Genomic DNA, 27,098 nt, shown 5'->3' with positions numbered 1-27,098 from the left:
TTTATAGATTTTTAATCACTATGCACATTAAGTTAATTAATGGTTAAAACAAGAAACTATTTGCCAATAAGAAATATTATGAAAAATATTGTGTGTGTGTATAGTTATACAATATACCACAATATACCAAATAAAACATGTATTATTAATATTATTATAAATATCATCATCATTATAATCATTATATATTATTTATATAATGATTATAATGATGATGATGATATTATTAATAAAATATATATATATTTTTTATTATTTATTTAAAATGTTTACATATTTGTTTTTAAAAACTAGAATTTAAAAATGTACATATAAAAAAGTATAGTAAAAACATACAAAATTACAATTATACAATATACAAAATAAAACATTATTATTAATAATAATATCATTGTCATTAATGTATATTTATTTTCTGTAAAACCTAGACTTTCTTTTTTTTGTTTAGTTTGTTTCCCATATTGAGGTTACAAATGTAGTTTTTGTGCTTTATTTGCAGAATCCTTATAAAAGCTTTACGCTGGAGTGCCTTGCTAGTTACAAGGTGGAAAAGATGCCATATGCCATTTTGCCCAAGGTGACTCCTAGCGGTGCTAAAAAGGTAAACTTCATAATACCGTTCACATCTAATCCAATTCGTGTTCATCACGAGACATAATGTATATAGTATTTAAAATCATCCAGTGATCATCATCATCTTTTCTCTGTTAACTATAGCTGGTCACTCCTGTGGTCTGGAATAAGCCAGACAGTACATATGCTGTTCCTCTGTGGATCATCATTCTGGCTATTCTGGCCGGCCTTCTTCTGCTCGCACTGCTGATCTACGTCCTCTACAAGGTCGGTGTCTGCCATTTTGATTTCTAGTTCTAGTTGGATAATCATAAACAAGTGGTTTTCCTTTGTAATCAGACAGAGTAGAGTACAATAGTAAAGTAATTTTAAAACTTACAACTAATTATAAATGACCATGTACCATGTAACATCTGTAATGTCATGGTTTAACCACTAGATTCCTATATAGCTCTATATAAAAAGGCTTATAAATCCTCTAGTTGTTTTTAGACATATACTTATTTTTATTAAGTTGTGGATTTAGATATATATTTAGACATCCTCAAACTTTTTAGATTTTTTTTTTTATTTGATGTGTCAATTTTTGCATTAATTTTTGTCAAACCTGAACACAGAGAAAGACATTTTGTTACACATAACATCAAAATTCAACAAAAATGTAACAAAAATGAACCGGAATGCTTTATCAGAGCTATATCAACCTGATTTAAACCTGTTATTTGAGTCTTCTGGCTCAATTTTGCCATATTGCTATAGCCACACCAGTTCATTTGAGTGTGTATGATACTGTGTGTGTTTAGTTTAGACGAGTATCATCCTTTCATTGCTGTGCACTTTTTTCTTTTCTGCATCGTGGCTGATTTGTAGATTGTACACACAAAAAAATTAATTTCCTATGGTGGTACAACACAAGTGTTCTTATTTTTTTACGACCATTTAGCATGTTTGAATCATTTTTTTTTTTTTTTTTTTGCAACTGCTGCAAAAGTAATCGATTATTTCTTATTCTTCACAATATGATTATAATGTAACCAATCTCTTTTCTTGATTCCTGTAGCTCGGCTTCTTCAAGAGAACTCCGTACGGCACCGCCATGGAAAAAGCCCAGCTCAAACCTCAGGCTGCATCCGAGGCCTAAACTACACAAGAGCATTCAGAGAACACGTCCCAAAGAATGTTCTTAACCAGAGCTCATCCAAAGAGAAGGTTACTTGCTGTTTAACAAAGACTAAGACTAGACTGCAGTAGAGGAATATGGAGGAAAGATCACTGGATCTTCACTGTACTGCACTAGATGACGAGACCCTGAGGACTTAAAGCCAAATGAATGTTGACAGTTTATTTTATCTTTATTGATTTTTCTTGATGTGGGTTTCTTTTTTTTTTTTCTTTTTTTTTTAACCACCGCTAGCCTACCACTCACAAACAGTTTGAGTTGATCTTAACCAAAGCTCAGGTTCACTTGCCTTGCCTGGCAGCCTGCTAAAAGAGAAAACGGCAGCAAATGCCCAAGACAGACACAATCTGCACTAATATTAAGAGTATCGTTTCAATTTTTAACAATTTCACTTAATCCACAGTGTAGCATTTTACATTTTTTGCGTGTTATTACACTAAACACACACGTTTAAACAAAAAAAAAAAAAAGGTTTATGCAGTATTTCACAACCAACCAGAGATACTGATACAGTTTTTGTTCATTTATTGTGTTTTGAAAGTGAGAATGAGGTAGTTGGATACCTCACCATGGACCCTCATCTCCATTTACCTGCTGTCTTTTTTTCTCTCTCTCTTTTTTTTTTTTTTTTATGAAGACATTTAAATGTTTTTATGTTATGTCATGTGATTTCTAATGGAAAGGGTTTTCACTTTGAATGAGATGTTTTCAGCTCAGTCACCTCTGTATCTTCCAAAGAAAACAAGCCAAGTTGGTTTCACTCTCAGGTGATGGTGATCGAGTCACGCATTTCCGCGGTAAATATAGTTAGGATCCATCGCGGAAGGCGACCGTTCTTCCCTACTGAATGTCAGCCGTTTCTGTCCTGTTATCTTAGTGGTAGCGAGCGGCAACGTTGTCTTAAAAGTCATCTGGGACACAACTGGATCCGCACCGAGCCTGTGAAACCTCGCCAATGCCTTGAAGCAGAGCTGTGCTTTGCCATTACACTAACAGACTCTTGGGCCAAAGAGCAGAAGGGTCGTCCCTCCAAACTTCTGTGGGTGAACGGAGAACCACTGTGGACTTGAACGGAGATTTCCGCAAAGTCCATTTGTTGACTTGCGGACTGAAAGCAAACCTCTTCCAAGGCAGTAGGCCTCATCCAGGGACTGAATGTTGAAATACACCTGTATACTTTTTGTTTTGTCTGTTTCGTATGTGTGTCTTTGTGTTCGCGTATGGATGTGAGGAAATGAGATTTTTGGTTTTTGTGGAGTGCCACAGTCAGTGTGGAAATGCCTCCGTACATCATGGTGCTGAAGTGGCCGAATCGGACAGGAAGTAACTGCAATCGTGAATCTCCTGTTTCAGTGAGCCACCTAGAAAGGGAAAGCAGCTGGAACTGTGGGATGCGTAGGAAATCTGTATGGAAGTGCAATATTGTTGTATTTGTTTTTTTTGTTTTTTTTAAATTTTTTTTCAAGTTCATTTCAACTTGTTTTGTCATGTGCAAATATTAATACTTTATTTTAGTAAAGTTCTCAGAAATAAGGATTATTTGAAGACAACACCCAGTTCGAGGGTTGAAATTAGCCCAGATGTTTAGATAATTTAAAAAAGTGTAATGCTGTAGTCTAAAAATAAAGAAACATGATTCACTTGCCAGTAAGATCCAAAAAAAATGTGAACATGTCAGTTCAGTAATTGACCACAAACAGTCTTTTTGTCAAATCTAAACATCATTTATTGTATATGCAGGTTTTAGTAACCAAATACGGTTGTTTGAATTGGTACACAACCAAAAACTGACACATAAACACCACTTGAATTTCTCTTTTGTACATTTTCAAAAATTATTTATTCCTCCGAAAGTTAGATTTTAGTCTTGAGATTTTTGTATTTTAAGCGGGAGGAAACACTGGGTATGTCTTCATTTTTTTTTTCTTTTTTTTCTTTTTTTTAAAAACTGCCCCAAACCCCGTTTGTGTTTTTGAGTTGTAAATATGTTTGGTGAGGAGATTATTTTTAATTTTCAGCTGATACTGATTTGACGTATTTCATCGCCCCATATTGGGGAGAATCAGAGGGATGTTCAAGTAATTATTTGTATTTACAATTTGCATTTTAAAATAAATCTTTCAGTTTTTTTTTTACAACTTCTTATTGCATTGTTTTTCATTTTCAGATTATTTGGTGTGGTGGGGGAAAATAATTTGTATGGGGGCTTTAATTTTGATATTGGATACTAATTGTATTTTAAACCCAGTAAGAGAGAAAGAAATAGCACCACAAATGTTCAATAATTTATTTATAAAAAATAAACACACTTCATTAGAAAAAAATGCATAAGATATATACTTTCATATATAATGTCTACAAAACTGTGCTCTCTTCATGTATTAGCTTGGTGTTATTTGGCTTTTATATACAGCAGCTAGTGATAATCTGTACATTCTGTTGTTCTCCAGTGCTTGCTTGCAATGAAATTCAAAGGTTAATATCCAAAACAGGCCGTAATACTGTTACATAAGGAATAAATGCAGACAGACCATAGATTTATTAAAAATCAATGCATTAATTTTCTATGATCCAGTAGTTCAGTCTATTATTCTACTTACACCATAATTACCGAATGTACATGTCTATTTACTAAGATATTTTTCAGGGTTTTGTCCCTAAAACAACTTCTTTTTGCATCTACAACACAGCCCCAAGCCAGTGTTGCTAGTTTAGAAAGAACGTGGTGAAAAGATATAGAACTGTACTCAGAATCAACATTGTCATACTATATATTTATAAATAACAGTTAATGCCAGCAGCACTAAAGTGAAATTCTTTGCTCATGCTGTAGTGTGTCAGATACAGCCCAAACAATCACAGCAGTCAGATCAGAACACTTCTGATAAGGCATCAAAAGGAAATGTCAGCATATTCCCAGCCAATGCTCGGCTTATCACAGTCCACGCAGCACTGACTTGACAAAGTGTGTGAGAATTTATGAGAATTTAACCACACATAGGGTGATCATGGATTCCATCAGTCATTTTTTTTCTCCAATATGGAGCAGGACGGGATGTAAAAAAGGCAGTCTTTGTGGTGTGTCAGCGCTCTATGGCTCTGGAGAGCTGAGTAAGTTTCTTCTGATTGTCGATCACTTTAATGTTCTGGATGTACTGCCTTACATTGGTTGCATTGCGCAGGGTCAACGACTGGTCTGAATCTACAAAATATGAGATGCAAGGACATACTGTTAAGGATCTATGCTTATTTATTCTGCTCTGTTTTTGAAATCATTTTGAGGGAAAAAATAAAAACAACAACAACATACATGTTGATATCCGTATAGCTTGGGCATCCAAGAACATTCTCTCAGTCAAGCCTTTCTGTGGAGATGAGGGCACTGCAAAAGCAGAAAAATGACAGAATATCTCTTAGTTGCAGAATTCTGATAAGAATTATTTGTATAAACAGAATGAACGACATGAGAGAGCTAAACTGTGGCGTGTTGTTCCTGTGTTCCACACCACTAGAGGGAGCCGTACCGTAAGGCTGGCTTCGACACTCTCGAACCATCTTCACTGTTCTGGCTATCATACGCTGAAAATAAGGTTAAAAACACATATTAAATGTTTTTTCTAAGGTATAGAGTTTAAATTTAAAGCAACATTTCAACTAAATGCAATACTCTCACCACAAACTCACCATTTTCTCAAAGTTGACCAGTTTATCAGTGTAGTTCTTGTTTCCCTCGTGGATAAACGTCATATCTATACAGTGATAGATTAAGTTGATTTAACTTCTATCCACCAAATAGTCATCACATACGGTACATAGTAAATAATGTCAGTGGGATTCAGTACCTTTGAGCAGCAGAGGCATGAAGGGAATGTATGGAGGGCTGAGTTTGGCTACAGTCAGCCTGTAGGCCCTGTGGTTACGAGATGGATCCTACAACACAGAGATTATTAATTTTTAAATTGTGTAAATAGACATATATCGACAAAACCTTGTAAATTTGCTCTTACCATCAGTCTTTCATACGCACAGTAGATCCTCTTGGTTTTGTTTGGAAGTCTCTGTTCATTAAGGTGAAATAAACAGCAATATTTCAAGTCAAATTGATTTGTATAGAGCTTTTCACACTACACATTGTTTCAGAGGAGCTTTACAGAAAATCTTGTTAATGTTCATAATATCTTCATATGTCTGTTCTAGCCGCATTTAGCAGATTAGAGCTGGGTGATGCTATAGATTACATATTACACGATAGAATCAGGTTGAGATTTGTTATATAAGTGAGTACACTACATATTCAACTTTACATAAAGAGCTGGACGATAATATAGTTTAATTTTGCGAATGGAAAGTCATTTTGAATGATTTTTCTTTCAGTATATGTTGGTGATAACCGAAAAAAATGTTGATGCTGGTATTTTGCACAGAAATAAAACAACAAAAGCTTATTTATGTAGATTTAAAGGGTTAGTTCACCCAAAAATGAAAATAATGTCATTAATTACTCACCCTCATGCCGTTCCACACCCGTAAGACCTTCATTCATCTTCGGAACACAAATTAAGATATTTTTGTTGAAATCCGATGGCTCAGTGAGGCCTGCATAGCCAGCAATGACATTTCCTCTCTCAGGATCCATTAATGTACTAAAAACATATTTAAATAAGTTCATGTGAGTACAGTGGTTCAATATTAATATTATAAAGCGCCGACAATATTTTTGGTGCACCAAAAAAAACAAAATAACGATTTATATAGTGATGGCGATTTCAAACCAAGCTTCGGAGCGTTATGAATCAGCGTGTCGAATCATGATTCGGATCGCATGTCAAACCGCCAAACTGCTGAAATCACGTGACTTTGGCTCTCCGAACCGCTGATTCATAACGCTCCGAAGCTTCATGAAGCAGTGTTTTGAAATCGGCCATCACTATATAAGTCATTATTTTGTTTTTTTGGCGCACCAAAAATATTCTCGTCACTTTATAATATTAATATTGAACCACTGTACTCACATGAACTGATTTAAATATGTTTTTAGTACATTAATGGATCTTGAGAGAGGAAATGTCATTGCTGGCTATGTAGGCCTCACTGAGCCATCGGATTTCAACAAAAATATCTTAATTTGTGTTCCGAAGATGAATGAAGGTCTTACGGGTGTGGAACGGCATGAGGGTGAATAATAAATTAGATTATTTTCATTTTTGGGTGAACTAACCCTTTAAGAGAACATACTTGTCCTTACCTCCCATGTCTTATTGAGCCTCTGTACTGCACTGTTACTGAGGCCGAACATCACTGCAAAAAATGAGTTCAGGTTCTTCTGCTCTTTTAAACTGAAATAGATCAAATCAGATGCCAATGAGCTCATACTCCCTCAAATGTTTATTTCACTGTAAAATATTGGTGGTATTTTTAATATTACAAACATCGTAAGTTAAAGTCACCATAAAATCAAAATGGACAATTCTTATTTTTTTTAATGTAATATTACAGTATTTATTATAAATGATTCATCTGTCCCATCATTTATGCTGTAAATAGCAGCATACTGTATATTAAACATTTTTAGCATGTATTCCTAACATTTATTGAGATAATTTGTATATTCTCTTCTAAAAGTGCTCTAGCTGTAAAGCTGCAAAACACAAAGTGAACACCCAAATCTTTTTTAAAGATTATGTAACCTTAGTGGTTCAGGTGGATACGGTGAGCCACATTGATGTTGTGAAGCTGAAATTATGCAATAGTATGACAGACGTAAAGAATGACTTTTAGCATTAATGATTAAACCACTGACAGATGTGGAATATCCTCCACTAGTGTGTATGGCAGTTAACAAACGGTATTGTACTCACACAACAGCCATCTTGATGAACTTCTTCAGGAGTATGGCTCTCTTGACCAGGTCCTCACAGAGACACAGCTCAGTCACCACCCAGTACTGAATCTCGTTGAAGCGACGGACAAACCGCTCAAGGTTAGCCGTAGTGGCTCCTGGGAACTTTTCTCGTCCAAAAACGTAGTAGACCAGCTCCACCTGTAGTACAGCAAAACAAATATTTTTCAAATAAATGCTGCTCTTTCTATACATCAAAGAATCCTGAATTTTTTTTTATCACGGTTTCCACAAAAATATTAATTGTTTTTAACATTGATAATAATAAGAAATATTTTTTGAGCAGCAAATCAGCATATTAGAATGATTTCTGAAGGATCATGTGACACTGAAGACTGGAGTAATGATGCTGAAAATTCAGCTTTGACATCACAGGTATAAATAACATTTAAAAAAAACATTAAAAAAAGATTAAGTAGTGTAATAATAATAATAATACACAATATTATTGTTTTTACTGTATTTTTGATCAAATAAATTCAGCCTTTTCGAGCATTAGATACTCTAAAACATTCAAAAACATTAATCAAATCTTACCAAACTCAAACTTTTGAACGGTAGGGATTTATTTTTTAACAAATTTTTTTATCCTTCATAAACTATTTGTTCTTTGAATATACTATAAGTATATCTCTACAATATTTGCTTTCTACAAGAGTTGCTTTTATCTGCTCTGTACTTGTTTGAGGTGAACTTTGGAAGCATTTGATTGTTTGATTGAAATGACACACGTCCACTTCCTACTTGCATTCATCTGATATGCACTTATACAGGTATTTGTGAGCTGGCGACAATGCAGACGTCAGATATTTGTTTACCCAGCAGGTGTAAGACAGGCGTGTGATTCAGACGGCTCGGCTGTAAAATATTTCACTGACTCGTTCTCCCTGACATGTTTGATCCTCAAACAGATCCGCTGCGCACATGACTGATCACATCCTGTGACGTTTGTGTCCCTGTGAGACGATTTCTATTTAAATGCCAAGAACACACTGAGGTGATGCTCTAATTGTGATTAGCAATGCTGCCGGCTAGAATTAAGTATTAAGTCATTTTTGTTGTTCGTTTATCAGATAACTGCCATTCAAGAATGTAATGAAATAGTTTTATGTGCCAGTGACAAATTTGTGTGTTGGTTTGGCTGTTACCTCATGCATGGCCATGAAGAGCTCCCAGTCGTAGCTGGTGTGCTGGCTGGCCATGTCCTTGGAACACATCTGCTCCAGAGTGTCCATGGTGCTCTTCTCTGGCCCCAGCTGCTCACTCACGGGTGTCTGTCAGGGGTAACACACACACACACACACACACGCACCAGAGAAGACTGTTAAATCTGAACTATAGTATTTGACCATCCTGTCATTGAAGACATTACATTATTATGGCAAAATTATTTAATGGAACATTATTTTTTAGAAGTTAGTATATTATGGTATGGAGTATGGACCACTTGTATAATATTTTTATGGTACTTTTGTGTCCTTTTTGAAACTTAAAGTCACCATGAAATCTTATTTTTTTTAATGAAATATTTATGAAATATTTAGTATTTATTGAAGGGGTCCTTGATTATGATTTCACTTTTTTAACTTTACTTAGTGTGTAATGTTGCTGTTTGAGTTACGATGCTCAAAGTTCAACGCAAAGGGAGATATATTTTTTTACAGAAATCGCTTTTTAAGGACTACAACAAGCTTCTTCCTGGGATGGTGACATCACAAACCCCAAAATTTACATAAACCGTGCCCTCGAGAACATGCAACAAAGGGGGCGAGGCCATGATGGGCTGCTTTAGAGAAGAGGAAGAGTTGTTGTAGTAGAGTGTTGTAACCATGCCGTCATTTTACGCTGGACTGCTTCACAAATGAGGGTCAAGTCAACGCTGGATTTGCCCAAAAGATTACCATGACGTCACATGCTAGTCGATGAGTTGAATCAACTCTTTATCTGCTAACCATTCAGAAACGTCCAGTTGCATTCTATATGTTGTAACTTCTTCCTGAGGCTCTCCATCAGTGTCCGACTCTGGTTTGAACAATGTAAGGCTGAACACCGTTACTGAAAATCGTCATTTTGGCTGCGTGAGATTCTCCAGCTTTGTTGTTTTTGAGAAACCAAAGCGCGAGCTGTTAAAGCTCTGCCCTCTTTTGGAAAGGGGGCAGAAATCAAGGCCCGCCCTACATTTTTTCTTGTTTGAGAAGCAGTTTCACTTGGATATATGCTACAATAGGGAAGAAAAGACTATCGCAGCTTGGGTTTTATGCTGACATTAAAAGTTTTAGTCCTAACACATTATAATTGCATAGCATAAACAAATATTACAGTGAAAAAAAGGTTCCTTTGGATGAACTAATTGTTTAAATCTTTGAGAAAAAAATCCAAAAACAGGAAAAACAGAGGATCTTTTACTATGAAACAGCAATAATTCTGCTGGCATCTCTCACCAGTTGTTCCACTTGGCTGGCAGAGCAGAGGAAAAGCCTCTCATTCACTCCTAAAGAGGCAGAGACCGCCGTGGTCTCCAGCTTGAGCTGGACTCTGTCTGCAAGAAGCAAAGCAGAAGAAACTTTGATGAAAATTCTGATCTCTTAGGTACGACAAAAATGAATATTGACTTCAATCTGAAACTGTAACAGTTCTGGCACGGTCAGAGGAAACTCTGAAGCCAATCATCTGAATCCCATAGTTTACCTCCTGAGGAATTCATCTTGACCAGCACATAGTTTCTCTCTGGATCCACTAATGTAGTCAAGATGTCATTCACTGAAGCATCGACTGGCAGCATCACAGTGACAGCCTTATGATCTGGTTTAAAGATCTCATACAAGACTGCAAACAGACAGTTGGAACTCTTTTAAATAAACACATTTCATTAGGTAAGTTCCATTTTGATTAATCTGAGCAATTTCACATGGATATTTTCCTTGTTTTATCTGCTTTTTGTTTAATTATTTTGTACCATGGGTTTGTACTCTCACAGAAGTAAAAACACAAACCTTTATCTTGAGCTTTAATCGACCGTAATTTTCCCACTGGCTCTTCGTAAGCAGAAAACCAATCAAACTTTTGGTTCAGCTGAAACAAACAGACGACCATATTGGATATTAGAGCTTGCAGGGCTTCAAAAGACAGTTTTCAACATGTGTAGAAAGACTATGTGTCTGAAACAAATGGACAGCATTGGTGATCTGGGGTATGATGGATTTTCTGTGTCTGAGAAAATAAGTGCGGTTCTTATTCCAAGAATGTGAGGAATCAGAGACAAGATCAGGTATCAGTGAAGGATGGTCAATATGGCATTTTAAAACCATTTGTTAGCTAAAAAAAGTTACTACCAGTATGTTTTACATTACTGCTGTACAGTGTTTCTTACAGAATTGTTTTACACACACCATATATAAACACAATAACACATCACACAGATGGCGGCAAGTGAGTCTTAATGATGAAATGAGTCATTCAGCAACAAAAAAGTAAGTGATTCAATGAATCATTCACTCAAGAGATTAGTTCAAAGATCCGCAACGGTTAGCGTTTTCAGTTACATAAAGGAATATTCATTTTTAACAAAAAAACATCAAATAAGTTTTAATGACATGTCATATGGACAATAAGTCAGTGTAATGATACAAAATTTGCTTCTGTTCATAAGTTTTTTCAGGGTGAATCAATTCAGTGAAGGATTTGTTGAAATGCTCATTCGTTCGGGAACCTGAAACAGCTCGTGAGAGTCATTTGTTGCTTGAATGTTTGTTTATTCATTTCTATTTGACAACTCAAATAGAAAGGCATTTCTAGCCATTATTTCGAAGAGCATGGGCTTTCCTTTGCATAACATTGCAAACTCACATTCACAACTAATTTAATATGTGATTTTACTTTTCTTAATGCTGTTAACACTGTTACACTATATGTATTGTCGTGCATATATATATATAATTGTTATTTAAACACCTGTTCCCAAACACACTGCAAACTATATTACGGATGGCTGGGTTTTATGTGACCAAGGATACTGCTGACCTACTTTTAGTGTACAATTCAATCCACTGTCAGAAAGGGATTTACTTTTGTTTTGTTCTCTGAATTTGTCTAAAGACCTCTGGCCACAGAGATGTTGACTTTTCCACCGGGGAGTCTGTTTATCATGCTGTGTCATAAAGTAAGTAGGATTTATTGGTTGGTCTCTTATCGTTGCAAGTTCCCCATTAGACTAAGAAACCAGTGCCTCTTACCTTCGTCAGAGTGTGACATCCATTCTCGGTTCTGTAAGGAGTATAATAGGGAGTAGCTTTAAATGTAGGATTAAGTAAAGAGGTTTGATGACATAGAAGACTCAAGAGTAAAGGTGTGGACTTTATAAAAGCAGGTCAAATAAAGATTAATTATGGCATTTACTTTATGACGTCAAATCTGATTATATCATAATATCAGCTCTGAAAGATGCTTCAAAGTGTGAAGTGCAGTAACTATGCAAACACTGGAAAAGTAACTTTGAAGAATTACTTGACTTTGAAGCACAGCTGAGCTATATTCATCTGTCAGAGGTCAAATCATAATGTAAGAGACCTGATTGTGGTCAGTTTGACAATGTATTTCTGTCATGAGAACTCTCAGAGTGTTTGGCATGGTAATGGATATGACAATGTTGATATATTTGATCTTGGTCGAATAGATCTGCTATGCTGCTGCTGCTGAGCGAGTACGGGACTTGCTACTGTCAATACATACACAACATGCTGCTGCTGTACAATATAACATACAGGAATTACCCGCAGCAGATCTATACAGGTGGAGCTGGGGAAGGTGTAGGGTTTCTGAAAGCACACTGCACTGCTACAGCAAATGCTAACCAAGTATTTGAAGGTTGAGCAGCAAAGCTCATTGGCTACTGATACAGCAGGAACCAATCAGCTGTGCTCTATTGAGAATGACGTGATTGCAAGCAGATTGAGTTATGGACCCATCAGACTGTGACATCTAGAGTTTCATGACAGAACTTTGTGTATGTGCAGGTGTACAAATGTAGGCTACGTTGGCAAATGTATTACTTATACTTACATTTTTGTCTTCCTTCTGTCCCTCAGCTGTTCTTTGAGCATGCTGGAAAGTCTTGAGTCAGCCATTACCCCCTCCCTGAATTTCTATCATAAATCATAAAGATGGAGGTATTTCATTTAAATACTTATAGTATCACTTGATTTTATCCATCAGGATCTAATTAGATCCACATTTTAGTTTATGATACTGTTGATCCATATATGTCCAGCATTATGTTACCAGAAAAGTCATTTCAGAGGCAAATAAATGTTTTAAATATTTTTTTTTCTTTACAACAGCATGAACTGATGAATAATTTACAATAAGCCCTGGCACGTTCATTAAAGGGATAGTTCACCCAAGTACCCCTTTAAGACGGCAATAAAATGATCAGTTTTGATTTAATGAAGTACCATGTAGGGCTAGACGATTAATTGAAAAGTAATCAAAACCGAAATTCAGAACCTCTAACCGACGTAATTTTCCCATGTCGGTTATTTCGGTTTTTTAATCCTATTAATACTTCCCCCTTAAAAACATACTACCGCGTGTGTAGCCACGTGACTCTGCCCCGTCCAGTCAGTGGCATGAAAGCAACACGGAGGTGACGCCGAGTCAACACACACAGAGACGGCTCGCGAGCGGTGAGCCTTGCGTCTTCACTAAACTTTGTCAGTTGTATGTGTTTTAAGGCTTGCCAGTTTGGACGTTCAAGCGATTTTAGACGTTTGAATGTGTATTATATCGAGCTACCTTGCTCGTGCAGCTGCACTGTGGCACGAAAACAGTAGCTGCGCAAAACGTGAAGATCGCGCGCACAGAGAGGAACGCAGAAACTAGTTGTCAGCGCGGTCCTGTGATTTATCACTAAAGTAACGTTAGCTTAGAAACTCCAAACTTATTATAGCATATATTTTTCTACTTTTGAAGGAACTTTTTACAACCCACAGCTTCACAATTAATAGAGAGACGGTATGACTAACACACGCAATAACTTGTACTGGTACTGTGCTAATTTATCTTTATCTGATTTACAACGAGCAGAAATCTGTAAGAAATGTTACGAACCATAGATAAAATAACTGCTGAAAGTGAGCTGTTATGTCAGATCACTCTTTCAATAGGAAAAAATATCCCACCTTTAATAGTCAAGCATATTTACAATATAAATCTTGTCTATGTTCTATGATGGCAAAAAAAAAAAAAAAAATCGTTCATTAATTGTAATCGAGGTCAAATGTTCAATTAATCGAGGTTTTGATTTTAGGCCATAATCGTCCAGCCCTAGTACCATGCTATTAAAACTTGCGAAACGTAAAAAACATGAAAAATTGTACTACAGTATTTAACCCATTTTTACCTCTAGGAATTCAAAGGCCACAGGATTGTCCCTCAGTAGGAGACCATACAGCGCCACCCAATGACCCACCAGTTTCACAACCTTTTGCTTGGTGTTGAGAGCATACGCTGCCTTCTCCAGGTCCGAGCCTTCTGATGGCTCTGCTTGGTAGGTGGAAATGCAGGTTAAGGATCGATATTTGACATGTTTACTGTGTAAATTACAGCTGTAAGCTCTCTGGCTCAAAGTAAAGATTTAGACTAAAAAATAATAAATAAAAAAAATAACAACACAGAAATATCAATATGAAGTGGCAGGATATTGATGCTGGAGAGCCGCACAGAGCTGACTGTAGGGCATGAAGACTGGATGTGTTAGGAGGAAGTCACTCACACTGGGATCTGTAGAAGCACAAAACAGACTCATAAACCTCATTAACAAGGACTTGTTTTCTTCACAGAGCTGTGTGGAGAAACCCAGAACAATCTGAATCATCTGACTGCTGGTTTTAAATGGATGTGTAAACACCAAATGAGCAGGAATGTTTTGGTCACTCCCTCAGTCCGTTCTTCTACAATACCCCTGTGGTACATAACTCAACTTAAACAAACAAATACTAGATTTCTAAAGTATTTTTTGTTAAGTTTTATTTAGCTTAAATGTTACACAAGTTCCAAACCATGGATCTGCCATACCTATAAAATCAGTGCCATTGGTTTCCAGTTTAATCGTCTCCAGCATGTGTTCCAGGATCTTCTCTGGCGTTCCTGACATTACTGTGTACCTGTGAGAGGTGGATAATTCATATCGATAATTAGGTGTCCTCCATTTCCATCATTCATAATTAGTTTAATGCACTTGAAATCAAATAATAGTGATGACTAATGATTTAGCTTGCATTTCATTGTACAATAGCACTTCTGGAGGTGAAGTACTCACATGAATCACTTACAGTGGTTGCACTTTCACTGCAGACGTTTTTAAATGTGAACACTTTTACTTATTCTGGATATTTATTATTCAGGGCTTGTTTCACTAGATGATTTTATATAAATGGTTTATGAAGATGCATTCTAATTGGCTGATTTAATTTACTCACATGCATGCTAAAATGGGCTTAATGCTGTGCGGAGATGATATTCTTATAAATTAAATGAATGCAGTTCAAATGAGTAAGTAATTGTTTTATTAAATCATCTGCGTGAGCTGAAATCTGTTTTTTATGTTAAAACGGCCTCTGGCTTGGGCTAAAATATGGACAAGCAGTCTTACACTACTGTTCAAAAGTTTGTTTACATTAAGAATTAAAAATTAAGTGTATCATTTTTAATGCTAAAATACTTTTTACATTTAATTTTAACATAAAAAAGGTGGTGCAGAAATTACACACTTTAGAGGTGTGCAATTTAGTACAAAAATTGACAGAATTATTTACTTGTTGCTGCTTGCTGATCCTCCCTGATAGCTGGACTCCTGTGCCGAGCTCTTCTCAAGGACCAGAACGGCTTTACCATGTTCCTCCAGGCGGACGGTGTTGGCTTCGACATCCTGCAGTTAAATTCAGGTTATAGACTACCATAGATACACATCCACACTTGCAGATGCTAGGCTATGCACACAAAACCTACCTTAAGGATACGTATAAAGTCCTGCTTGTCCACCCGCAGGAAGTGGCAGTTGTCCTCTCTTAGGATGATTGTGGCAGAACGAGGGGCGTCGTTCACTAAGGCCAACTGCCCAAAGTCATCTCCCTCATGGAGCGTGGTCACTAAGCCCTGTGTGACGCACATACACAAGATCATCTTTCCTTAAGAGAAACAGTGTGAATATCCTCAAACAATGTAAGTATCTAAATTTAAACTCAATGACTTCTAAAGGTCACTCAGCTGAAGTTAAATAGCTCTACCTTGCCGTGTGTGATGACATTAACAGAGCCTCTCCAGATGATGTACCAGGAAGTCCCTTTGTCCCCCTGACTGAACACTAACATAAACACAAACACATTACATTGTATTCTTAAACACAAACTTAGCCATAATTGCAACTTTGCTTGATCGGACTGACCGTGTTTAAACATGTGAATAGATCATTTCCCCTCAACATTTTAAACAAACACTTTTTAATAACAATATTGAACTTAAAGGGTTAGTTCACCCAAAAATGAAAATTCTGTCATTAATTACACGCCCTCATGTCGTTCCAAACCCGTAAGACCGTCGTTCATCTTCGGAACACAAATTAAGATATTTTTGATGGAATCTGAGAGGTATATGATTCGTCCATAGACTGAAATTTAACCACCACTTTCAAGGTCCAGAAAGGTACTAAAGATGTTGTTAAAATAGTCCACGTGACTGCAGTGGTTCAAGCTTAATTTTATTTCTACGTCAGAACGCCGACTCTTTATTGGCTGGCTCCTGCGACACAAGAGAAGATATTATTGAATAAAGTCACTATTTTTGTTTCGTTTTTGCACACTAAAAGTATTCTCGTCGATTCAAAAAAAGTTGAACCACTGTAGTCATGTGGACTATTTTAACAATGACTTTAGTACCTTTCTGGACCTTGAAAGTGGTGGTTAAATTGCTGTCTATGGACAAGTCAGACAGCTCTCGGATTTCATCAAAAATATCTTAATTTGTGTTTCCGAAGATGAACGAAGGTCTTACAGGTATGGAACGGCATGAGGGTGAGTAATTAATGACAGAATTTTCATTTCATTTTTGGGTGAACTAACCCTTTAATAGAGCATAATTTTATGTAATATATATATATATATATATATATATATAATTTAATATTTAATTTTTAATTTAATTTTATTTATATATTTATATACCTCCCCTCCAGCCACCTGTTATATACAGAATCAATTTCAGTTAATTTAACTAATAAATAAAATCAAGACTTATCCTACATTTTTTTGACTTGTTGAATATCCTGTTTCACTCAGTGATATGTTCCATTACAGAAGAAAAATTGGTTTTATGTTTCATGTTGACATTAATACTAATAACTGAAAATATCCATGTCTGAGTCCATTTAAAAGTCATTTAATCTTAATATCACAATACAGCATGCAGCATTAAAATGCTTTAAAAAATAAAAGTGAATCCAAATAAAATAATCTACAATAATATAAGCTTATGAAACTTGACAGATTTAGAAAGTCTGAATAAACGACCTTATCAGATAATCATCAGTGTCTCTGCTTCCTACTCGTGCTATTCTCTATGCATGAATGACTGCTGCGTTGACGCCAGACGTGCTGTAAGTGCTTTCAGTTTTTCCTTTGTCTCTCAGTTTGCTGATATTAGTATGCCAATCATCCAATTCATCACGTAACAAGGGAATGACTTAATCATCTCATTCTCATGCTGTCTGCTATGGTGCCTAAACAGGAAGTTTGCTGCTCATTTTTACTATTAGCAGCGTTCCTTCATCCCGCCCACCACTAATGAAATGTCATCATTGCTTTCACACTCACAGACTGTTCCCGCCTTGGCATGGCTTTCAAAAACCAGCACTGCTGCCAGCTCCTTCCGAACCTACAAGAAAGAGTGCAGGATAAAAGAAATGAGGGATGAATCAAGATTTGTGGCACAAACAAACATGACGGGTGTCAGAGGGTGTTGACTCACAGATGTAGACAAGTGGGCCACAGCTTTGACGTGCAGAAGTTCTTCATAAATAACTTCCAGATCATCTGGAGTTCTCTGGTTTGGGCTAAAGACATGGACACAGATTATTACACACAGAAATCTTATGCTGTTTATTATAGAGATTAAATGTGAAGTCTGTCTACTAAAATTCTCCTATCCCAGCTTAATATGCAGAAACAACTATAACTGTCACAAATTTGGCATTTATTTTTAAAGGAGTCTGACATTAGCATGTTGCTAAGCTAATGATGATGCATTAAATGCGGTAACACTTTATTTCGATGGTCCACTTTAGACATTCTACTAACTATAAGTAACTTTGCAACTACATGTCCACTTTTTCTACTAACCAGAACCCTAACATCTATCCCTAACCTACTAATACTCTAATGAGAGTTAGTTGACATGTAGTTGCAAAGTTACATCAAAGACTATAGATATAGGTTCACTCCTATTATGAATGGGAGAAACTGCAACCTGCAATACGGTGGAATACGTCCTGCCTTCTAAGTAAAAGAGAAAATCGCTGATTGATAAAGTCATTGCGTCACTGCAGCTGCCGTTAGAGGCTCCGGTTCCCATAGAAACCTGAAACTCGCGCTTAGGACTGCACATACGCATTGCTCATCTAGCCTGAAAAATAAGCCTTTTTAACAATACTTGAGCATAAGAAACAACATTTATGGGACAGTTTATGTCAGATTTTGTTGCTGAATTAAAATATGTTTTTAAGACTTCACGATTCCCCCATTCAAATAGATAGGACTTGGTCTTGGATGCCCGAAATAGCTGCCCGGAGGCGTTGCAAATATGGCCGCTGAGTGAACAGACTTTCCTTGAAAGAGACTTTGGTTACATATAGTTAGTAGAGTGTCTAAAGTGGACCATCGAAATAAAGTGTAACCTTAAATGCATAATGGATAGTCAGATATTAATTAAACTGAACAATTTTAATGATACTTTTCAGTCCTGAATCAATTCAGAATAAGCAAACTCCAAAAAAAATTTTTGTATGATGACGCTAATGGTACAAAAATCACACACTTAACCCAATACTATATAAACTGTGTTTACGCATGTTATTTACAATTTCTCGTGTCTTACCATTTACGCAGTATCATAGTCAGAAGAGCATCTGGACCCATTTGGACTAGTAGCGATAAACTCTCTTGGAGTTCATCGTCTTTGGAGTCTTTCTCGTTAGTTGTGTTGTTCAGGTCAAACTCTGCCTCCATAAAGCGGTAAAACTGTGTGTCTTTGTCATGGAAGTTTAACTCCTGTTTCACTGTACATATTGATGGTTGTCAGTTAGTCAATATATTCAGAGTTACCATCTGATACATCACTGTACCATAGTTTTTTTTATTTTTTTGCAAAAAAATAATCTTGTGTAGACATCTAATGAAGTTGTTGTAAATGCTCACCATGACACAGAATGCCCTCATCCACCAAAACTTGCCACATTCCGACTGCCTGACTCCTTGACTGGAAACAATCATTGAGTTTCATTAGCCAATCCACAAGTTCCCTCCCACTGCAGCACTGTCTGTGGGACAAACCGGAGAACGGAGTAGTGAGTTTAAAGTGTTACACATTTATCTGTATGTCTTTGTGGATGAATCATGTAAGTTGATCTATTTGTTTCTCTAAAGGATGCTAAGTGGCTTCCTAGGAATGATTAGATCAGAAATCAGAAATATAACATGTTAGGCACAAGCACATGATATATGAAGTGAAAGATGCACCTGTAGGTCTTAAGATGGTGTTTTCTGTCTCTTATCAGGCCTGGATTACGCTCCATCAGAGTGCTGTAAACCACCCGCGCAGCCTTCAAGATTCGGTCGGACAAAAACTGACAGAGAAACAGAAAAAAGGGTAATGAACATTTTTTTGTCATTATTTTGTAATTTTGTTTGGTGACACTAAGCTATACCTTTACTTTTTTAATGTTTTAAATGTCTTTGAATACTATTTAACATTAAATTTAAATAGGCACCATCCCTTTCTAAAGGTTTTAAAACAGTTTCAAATATGTTTTGAATGTCTTTGAATAGTATTTAATTAAAGACATGTGAAATTAAAATGGACACCATTTACCTTCTTAATGACTTTCTGAATGTCTTTTATAATTATATTATTTGATCCTATTAACCAATAATATCAACCCAATCAACCAAACAATCACATCAAATCCTAAAGGATATGTTCCAGCCTAATTATTTCCCACTGAATATTCAGAATTTATACCACATTATGTAAGTTAAATGCATTGCAATTGCAGTTTCATGTTGTCTTTGAATTGGATGAGAGTTTGCTTATTTCCAAAGGAAGACTGGAAAAGTTTACTAGTTTTATATTGTGTTTACATTCATACAGAGAATTTCTGTTACAATTATTTGAGCTGTATAGAAACACAGGTGAGTGGCGGGTGAGAATGTGCAACATTTTTTCCAACACCTCCTCCGCTGAGTTGAATTTACCCAACCAAAGATCGCTACTGTTCACACTCCTCCCCCGTATGAAAGCTGTTTGTCTGCTTGTCTGTTTTCCTTCAAACAACTTGCTCTGTTTTCATCCATCCCTCCCTTTCAGGACTTCTGTTTTCATTCCACGTCTCCTCCTTTCTCACCCTTAGCTCTGCTGGACCCCCCGCAGATGGCGCATCCCGCTCCAACTCCCAAACAGACTGAGAAAACTGGAGTGTAAAAACTCAACCTCATTGATCGAGGCTACAGTTTATTGAACTACTGAAGCATGCCACCGTTGTTGCTACGCAGCCTTCATTTTTTTTTCTGCACGCCTGCCAAGACCAACTCACTGATCACATGGTGATAAAACTGGTTCGGTGTATTGACACTCTGTAAAAAACTGTTGAAGTGGAGACAAACATAGGATACAAACAAGTAGGGATGGCAAGCTTTGCATTAGAAGCGAGATATTGAAGATTTTCCTGCTAAAAAGGCATCAAGTTTCAAGCTGGTTTGCACCAACGAAAGGAAGCTTGAGTGATTGAAGTGGTTTTAGTAGAGATCACACACACCGAAATACACCTAATTTTTACATTTATGCTTCAGAACATCAAAAGCTCCAAGTTCAAAGCGAAACGCCACAAGCTGTTGCATGAGGCCAAAACAGCATAGCAACCAAAGTAAATCTGATAACTGCTTGTGCATTTACTGAAGAAAATGAGAGTGGTGGTGGCCACAAAACTTGCTGTCATGATGCTGAGGTGTTGTGTGACTGAGCAGTTGCTAGGGCATTGCTATGTGATTGCTAAGGTGTTCTGTGTGGTATTTAGCCTGTTAGGTTTAGGTGGTTGCTTATTGCTCCAAATCAAAAGTACATACACTACTATTAAAAAAATGTTTTTTTTTTTGTTAACTTTATTTATTTAAGGTGGCGTAGTTACACGTTACTACATGTACTTACTCTAGTAATAACAGTAAAATTATGCATAATTACAAGTAACTAACCCTAAACCTAACCCTAAACATACCTCTATTATTTGAGTAAGTACAATGTAACATCACATCAAGTGTAACCGATTTAAAAAAAAAAAAAAAAAACTTATGTATTTATTTGATCAAAAGTATAGTAAAAACAGTAGTGTTGTTAAATATTTCTACACTTTAAAAATAAATGTTTTCTATTTTAATATATATTAAATGTCATTCATTCCTGTGATGACAAAGCTGTTTTTTTAGCATAATTACTCCTCAGTGTCACATGATCCTTTCAGAAATCATCCTAATATGCTGATTTGGTCCTTAAGAAACATTTATTATTATCATCAATGTTGAGAACAGTTGTGCTGCTTAATATTTTTGGGGAAACCATGATACATTTTTTCAGGATTTTTTGATTTTACAGCATATAATTTAAACAGCAATATTTTGTAACACTGTAAATGTCTTTACTGACACTTTTGATCAATTTAATACATCCTTGCTGAATAAAAGTATTAATTTCTTTAAAAAATCTTATTGACCCCAACCTTTCGAACGGTAATGTATTTTTAGTGTGAGGTACAGTATTAAGTAGTGAAACATACTAACATAATATCTTAACATCTAGCTAAATTCATTACCTTATGATTTATAATTACTAGATTTGGATTTATCTTTATAACAAATCATACACACAACCACTGTGGCACTCAAAATTGCTTATCTTACCATTTTTCTACAACTGAAAAGTCAAAAGACAACAGTCACAAACTCATTGTGGGCAATATTAGCTCAAAAACCAACTAGAAATATGCAAGCACCTTTTTAATATCCTTTTAGAACACTTATTGCAATCTTGCATACTATTTAGGATGGATCGTATGTGATTTGGGACACATGCTTCTGCTCCACCCTATCATTCCTTAGTCTTGTGATTTTCTGGAAAGTTTGAACCTTTATTTGTTTGTTCTGTATCCTCTGCAGAACAGTTTGTCCCAGGATGAGGTCTTGAACTTGAATCGCCTTCATTTCTCACACTTTATTTGTTGTGGTTGTTGCTGAGGGCGGTGACGTGCGCCCCTTTCTTGGAGGCCCCTGGCCTGGTCGGTCAGTCACGGTGATGTAATTGGCTTCTGACCCATGAGGGATCGGCTGACCCGTCTTTTCAGTCCAAAAGGAGGCCACATCTACAGTTCTGCTCTCACAAGGCCACTTCACTAAACGCTGCACAAGGACAGCACTGTATACAGCATGTGCTTGTTCTCCAGTCTACATAATCCAGGGGCAATTTCAGAGTTATTATTCTCTTAAAGGGTTAGTTCACCCAAAAATGAAAATTATGTCATTTATCACTCACCCTCATGTCGTTCCACACCCGTAAGACCTTCGTTCATCTTCAGAACACAAATTAAGATATTTTTGATAAAATCCGATGGCTCAGTGAGGCCTGCATTGACAGCAAGATCATTAACACTTTCAATGCCAGGAAAGCTACTAAAGACATATTTAAAACAGTTCATGTGACTACAGTGGTTCAACCTTAATATTATAAAGCGACGAGAATACTTTTTGTGTGCCAAAAAAACAAAATAGCAACTTTTCAACAATATCTAGTGATGGCCGATTTCAAAACACTGCTTCGAAGCTTTACAAATCTTTTGTTTTGAATCAGTGGTTCGGAGCACCAAAGTCACGTGATTTCAGTAAACGAGGCTTCGTTACGTCATAAGTGTTTCGAAATTCCAATAGTTCATGCAACTTTGGCAGTTTGATACGCGATTTGAACCACTGATTTGAAACAAAAGATTCGTAAAGCTTCGAAGCTTCATGAAACAGTGTTTTGAAATTGCCCATCACTAGATATTGTTGAATAAAGTCGAGTATTCTCGTCGCTTCATATCATTAAAGTTGAACCATTGTAGTCACATGAACTGTTTTAATTATGTCTTTAGTAGCTTTCTGGGCATTGAAAGTGTTAATTATCTTGCTGGGAATAGAGGCCTCACTGAGCCATCAGATTTTATCAAAAATATCTTAATTTGTGTTCTGAAGATGAACGAAGGTCTTACGGGTGTGGAACGACATGAGGGTGAGTAATAAATGACATCATTTTCATTTGTGGGTGAACTAACCCTTTAATGCCTGTTAATGTTACTCATTTGGTAATTAGTTTCCAAGTTTAGCCAACTAAGCAGCACAGTGCATGTGGTCAGCCTACATCTAGCCTGTATCCTTTGAGACGTACACACTGCAGAGCTCTCCATCTAGCTCACTTTACACAGCGTGTGCCCAGACACTGTGTCTGCAGACCCTGAGCATGTAAATCTCTCCCCTGTCATCTCTGCTTCATGATTCTGTCCCTGGAGATGAGGGTATAGATGGGAACAGTAGCTGGCAGTCTATTCCCAGCATTCTACAGTCTCCTGGGTAATAATTACTTCACTGTGGAGCACAGACTTTGACAACTCTGCTGAACACCTGGGAATAGATGTATCATAGGATACCTGTGATAACAAAAAGCATTGCTACTCTTCAGTCATTCTCCTAAATATCAACTTTATCTAATTCACATAATGTTGTTGTGTAAATGCCTTTAAAATGAATTTCTTAGGTCACTTTAGTGGATACATCGTTCAAAATGACAGAATTTTGGGGTCTGTATAAGCCTCTCATGGTCAGCAAGACTGCATTTATTTAATCAAAAATTCAAATTTAATTCAAATTCAAAATAACTATATTCTATTTTAATTTATTTTGAAATGTAATTTATTCCTGTGATCAAAGCTGAATTTTTAGCATTATTACTCCAGTCTTCAGTGTCACATGATCCTTCAGAAATCATTCTAATATGTTGATCTGGTGCTCAAGAAACATTTCTTATTATTATCAATGTTGAAAACAGATGTGCCTCTTAATATTTGTCTGGAAATCATGATTCAGGATTCTTTGATGACTAGAAAGTTCAAAAGAACAGCATTTAAAATCATTTGTAACAGTGTAAAAGTCTTTACTGTCACATTTGATCAATTTTAAGTATCCATGCTGAATGAAAGTATAGAAATCAATAATAATAAAATAATAATAATAATAATAATAAAAAATCTTACTGACCCCTAACTTTTGAAAGGTAGTATATATGTTCATCACATTAACTATGGACAGGTTCCACTCATGTTTGACAACCTGAAAGTGTGCAAATTTGATACTTTTCTGATTCTCTCAGGTGTGTCTAAGGATCCCAGAAAAGCTCCAACCAAACAGCCAGGTCACAGAACACCGCTTATGTGACATGTCCACGTGAGTAAGGGTTTGTCCAGAGGGAAAGGGTGGCATTGTCAGATTACTATACAAACAGTCACCAAAAACAATGTAGAAAGGCAACACGATAGTACTTACTGTACAATATAGATGTGTGATTATAAAGTTGCACCACAGAGGTATCTAAACACAGTGTGAACTTTCCTACTGAAGTGTCTTCAAACCAGGACTCAAATAGCTCTAGCTCTAAATAGACTCAATTTTTGTGGTGTGATTTGTAAAAATACTGTACAAAACTACTGTACACTACCTGAACTACTAAAAGAATCCTTATTGTTCAGCCCTGTTTGTATGAATATGAATAGCTGCTCAACAAAACAACAGCGCCTCACCCTACTGAGCTTCGCAAGCTTCTAACACAATACCTCAACTATAAAGTTTTGTTGGGGATGTGGTTGTGCTTCCTTTGTATACAAGTGTTAGTCACCCACATGCATTGGGTTTTTGAAGTAGCAGCAACGCAGACCTGTCCTCCTCTGTTGTGTGGAGAGGAAACAGGCTGTGTTTTCCATCTGTGGGCGACGTTAACAGCGGAGGCAGTCGTGATGGTGTGACCTTGGTGAGCCGAGGGAAAGGCTCCATTCCGTACAATACATACCGCACTCACAATAGAGGTGGGCAGAAATCATATCAGAAACACTGGGGCCATTCAGGATGCATTATGGTTATGAACTTATCAGGAATGTTATCGTTAACTAAAACTACAAAAAAACTATTTTGTTAATTGAAATAAAACAAAATGAAAATATTAGATGGAAAAACTTATTTTAGTTAGTTGCCAAGGCAACATTTCAAATGTTTTTTTTTTTTAGTTTAAGTTGATTAAAATTAATAATTAAAAACTAAAACAAAAAAGTAAATTTAAGCCTAAATAGTAAAACTTAAAAAAAACAACTAATAAATATGACAAAAACACAGAATTACTAAAAATGAAACTCAAATTAAAAATAAAAGCTAATTCAAAATATTAATACAAACTATAAAATAACAGACTTATTTAGGCTGTGTTCTTGTCCATGCAAATCCAGTCACCATGATGCTAGTGTAACGGAGGCCAGCTAGTAAGAGCTGTGCGTGTAAACCTCACTCCCCTGGCCTCAAGAGTTGCGTTGGTGACTGACGCTAGAGTCTGTGGTCTTTAATGTCCTTGTTAGTGCGCCCGCATCCCATGCCGGAGACCCCAGTTCGAATCCCGCTCGGAGCGGGTCGAGTAGGATCGAATACATTTGGTGCCGTGACCCGGATGGGAGTGAGGTTTAGAGGGGCGAGTGTAACAGAGGCCAGCTAGTAAGAGCTGTGTGTGTAAACCTCACTCCCCTGTCCTCAAAAGGCATGCTGGCAACTGATGCTAAAGATTGCGGTCTTTAACGCCCTTGTTAGCGCACCCACCTCCCATGCCGGAGACGCCAGTTCGAATCCCGCTCAGAGTGGGTCGAATAGGACTGGTTACACTAGGGTGGCTGTAAAGTCATTGGGTGCATCTCAATCAGCTCTCTAGTTAAATAGTCACTGATCAGGGAGTTAGCCATTTTAAGGGCTGTCTTAATCACAAAATCACTGAAACTTTCGCTCCCTAAAAAAGTCCCACAATGCACCATCAAAACCAGGGAGCATCGAAATCACGTGAGCCAACTCACTACACATAATGGCACGCGATGGATATTTTTTAAAATACAAACCATTATTTAATTATATTTCAGTATAAACATACATCGCTAGACAGGTAATGAACATAATTTAGCTAACATTTATCATTTATTTACGGCTGAAATGTTGCACGTATATGTAACAAGCAAAGTATTTATCATAATGTACTTTTAAATAACATTTAAAAAAATAATGTCAGAAAGATAACAACTCTGCTGTTGTTCATAAATACCAATAGTGATGTTGTACAATGAGGACGTTGTCATGTCTCCGGTGTCTCAATGTGTAGTGAGCCAGGGAGTAAGGACTAGTGCCCGAATTTGTGTACGCGATATACTGATTCGTGACCTCAGAGCTGTGACGCACCAATTGTTATCCAGTTGCTAAGGTGTTCTGGGGGTTTGTTTACAGGTCCAAGTCAAAAGAAACCCACCCTCTTACATTCTAGTCTTCAGAAATGTCTCAGGTCCTCCTCATTTAATGTTAATCTACAATAAACCCTTATTTAGAAAACCCCACTTATTGCCCTAAGTATGGACGATAATAATAGTGATGCTTGCCTTAAAAAGCCCCACTAATAACAGAAAAGATCAGAGGGCTCAGATGAATACAGCTTTGCTTGTTCTCTTTCTGCTCGGAGAAACACACTCCAGGAATCACTTGTGCCCACAAAAAACACTCCAGGAGCTGAGAGCATTCCACAGATGAAACGTTCTTCCAGAGCCCTGATAAACCACATTCAAATCCTTGGCAATATTGCCTTTTCTTCCATCAGACACAACCAATACCCAAATATGCAAGCCCAGATGTCTGCTTAAAATCATCTGCTGAAAAACAAACGGCATTTCATCTGTATTTTCTCAGGTTTATCGCTTGTCTCCCCTTTTGTGTTCAATGCAGAATCACATAAGAGAAGAACAGAAAGGTGTGTGTGCAAAGGAAATAGGCGTTTATGGTAATTAAGTGTATGCTTTCAAGTCACAAAACAGACTCATTT

General features: G+C 36.6%; 2 protein-coding genes and 2 long non-coding RNA genes across 5 annotated transcripts in view; 3 read left to right on the top strand and 1 right to left on the bottom strand.

Annotated features, from left to right (window-relative positions):
• The window catches only part of itga5 (integrin, alpha 5 (fibronectin receptor, alpha polypeptide)), a 56,880-nt gene extending 52,994 nt beyond the window's left edge, over positions 1-3,886 (top strand). The window contains exons 28-30 of the mRNA XM_051879695.1: positions 500-601; positions 718-840; positions 1,634-3,886. Coding sequence (XP_051735655.1) covers positions 500-601; positions 718-840; positions 1,634-1,714 — 306 coding nt within the window. The 3' untranslated portion in view covers positions 1,715-3,886. The remainder of the gene's footprint in view (positions 1-499; positions 602-717; positions 841-1,633) is intronic.
• Positions 3,887-4,026: 140 nt separating this feature from the next.
• rapgef3 (Rap guanine nucleotide exchange factor (GEF) 3) overlaps positions 4,027-27,098 on the bottom strand; it is a 39,667-nt gene continuing 16,595 nt past the window's right edge. For both annotated transcript variants that reach the window (XM_051879697.1, XM_051879696.1), the window contains 25 exons: positions 19,436-19,542; positions 19,115-19,236; positions 18,795-18,975; positions 17,670-17,754; positions 17,516-17,576; positions 15,935-16,011; positions 15,657-15,803; positions 15,464-15,576; positions 14,724-14,812; positions 14,351-14,429; positions 14,050-14,200; positions 12,711-12,793; positions 11,885-11,915; positions 10,646-10,724; positions 10,341-10,478; positions 10,094-10,191; positions 8,801-8,926; positions 7,612-7,793; positions 6,999-7,089; positions 5,761-5,811; positions 5,596-5,683; positions 5,438-5,502; positions 5,278-5,332; positions 5,064-5,135; positions 4,027-4,955 (listed from right to left, as the gene is read on the bottom strand). In XM_051879697.1, the coding sequence (XP_051735657.1) occupies positions 4,837-4,955; positions 5,064-5,135; positions 5,278-5,332; positions 5,438-5,502; positions 5,596-5,683; positions 5,761-5,811; positions 6,999-7,089; positions 7,612-7,793; positions 8,801-8,926; positions 10,094-10,191; positions 10,341-10,478; positions 10,646-10,724; positions 11,885-11,915; positions 12,711-12,793; positions 14,050-14,200; positions 14,351-14,429; positions 14,724-14,812; positions 15,464-15,576; positions 15,657-15,803; positions 15,935-16,011; positions 17,516-17,576; positions 17,670-17,754; positions 18,795-18,975; positions 19,115-19,236; positions 19,436-19,542 (2,490 nt within the window). In that variant the 3' untranslated portion in view covers positions 4,027-4,836. The remainder of the gene's footprint in view (positions 4,956-5,063; positions 5,136-5,277; positions 5,333-5,437; positions 5,503-5,595; positions 5,684-5,760; positions 5,812-6,998; positions 7,090-7,611; positions 7,794-8,800; positions 8,927-10,093; positions 10,192-10,340; positions 10,479-10,645; positions 10,725-11,884; positions 11,916-12,710; positions 12,794-14,049; positions 14,201-14,350; positions 14,430-14,723; positions 14,813-15,463; positions 15,577-15,656; positions 15,804-15,934; positions 16,012-17,515; positions 17,577-17,669; positions 17,755-18,794; positions 18,976-19,114; positions 19,237-19,435; positions 19,543-27,098) is intronic.
• LOC127504754 (uncharacterized) lies at positions 13,244-14,715 on the top strand. The gene is made up of 3 exons (XR_007927438.1): positions 13,244-13,333; positions 14,056-14,196; positions 14,489-14,715. It is a non-coding gene; the product is annotated as an uncharacterized LOC127504754 (long non-coding RNA).
• LOC127504755 (uncharacterized) lies at positions 15,453-22,515 on the top strand. The gene is made up of 4 exons (XR_007927439.1): positions 15,453-15,592; positions 15,696-15,869; positions 19,474-19,565; positions 20,326-22,515. It is a non-coding gene; the product is annotated as an uncharacterized LOC127504755 (long non-coding RNA).

This window comes from Ctenopharyngodon idella, chromosome 22, assembly GCF_019924925.1.
Source record: "Ctenopharyngodon idella isolate HZGC_01 chromosome 22, HZGC01, whole genome shotgun sequence".
Classification (NCBI taxonomy): Eukaryota; Metazoa; Chordata; class Actinopteri; order Cypriniformes; family Xenocyprididae; genus Ctenopharyngodon; species Ctenopharyngodon idella.
This window is presented reverse-complemented; position numbering and strand designations above follow the sequence as displayed.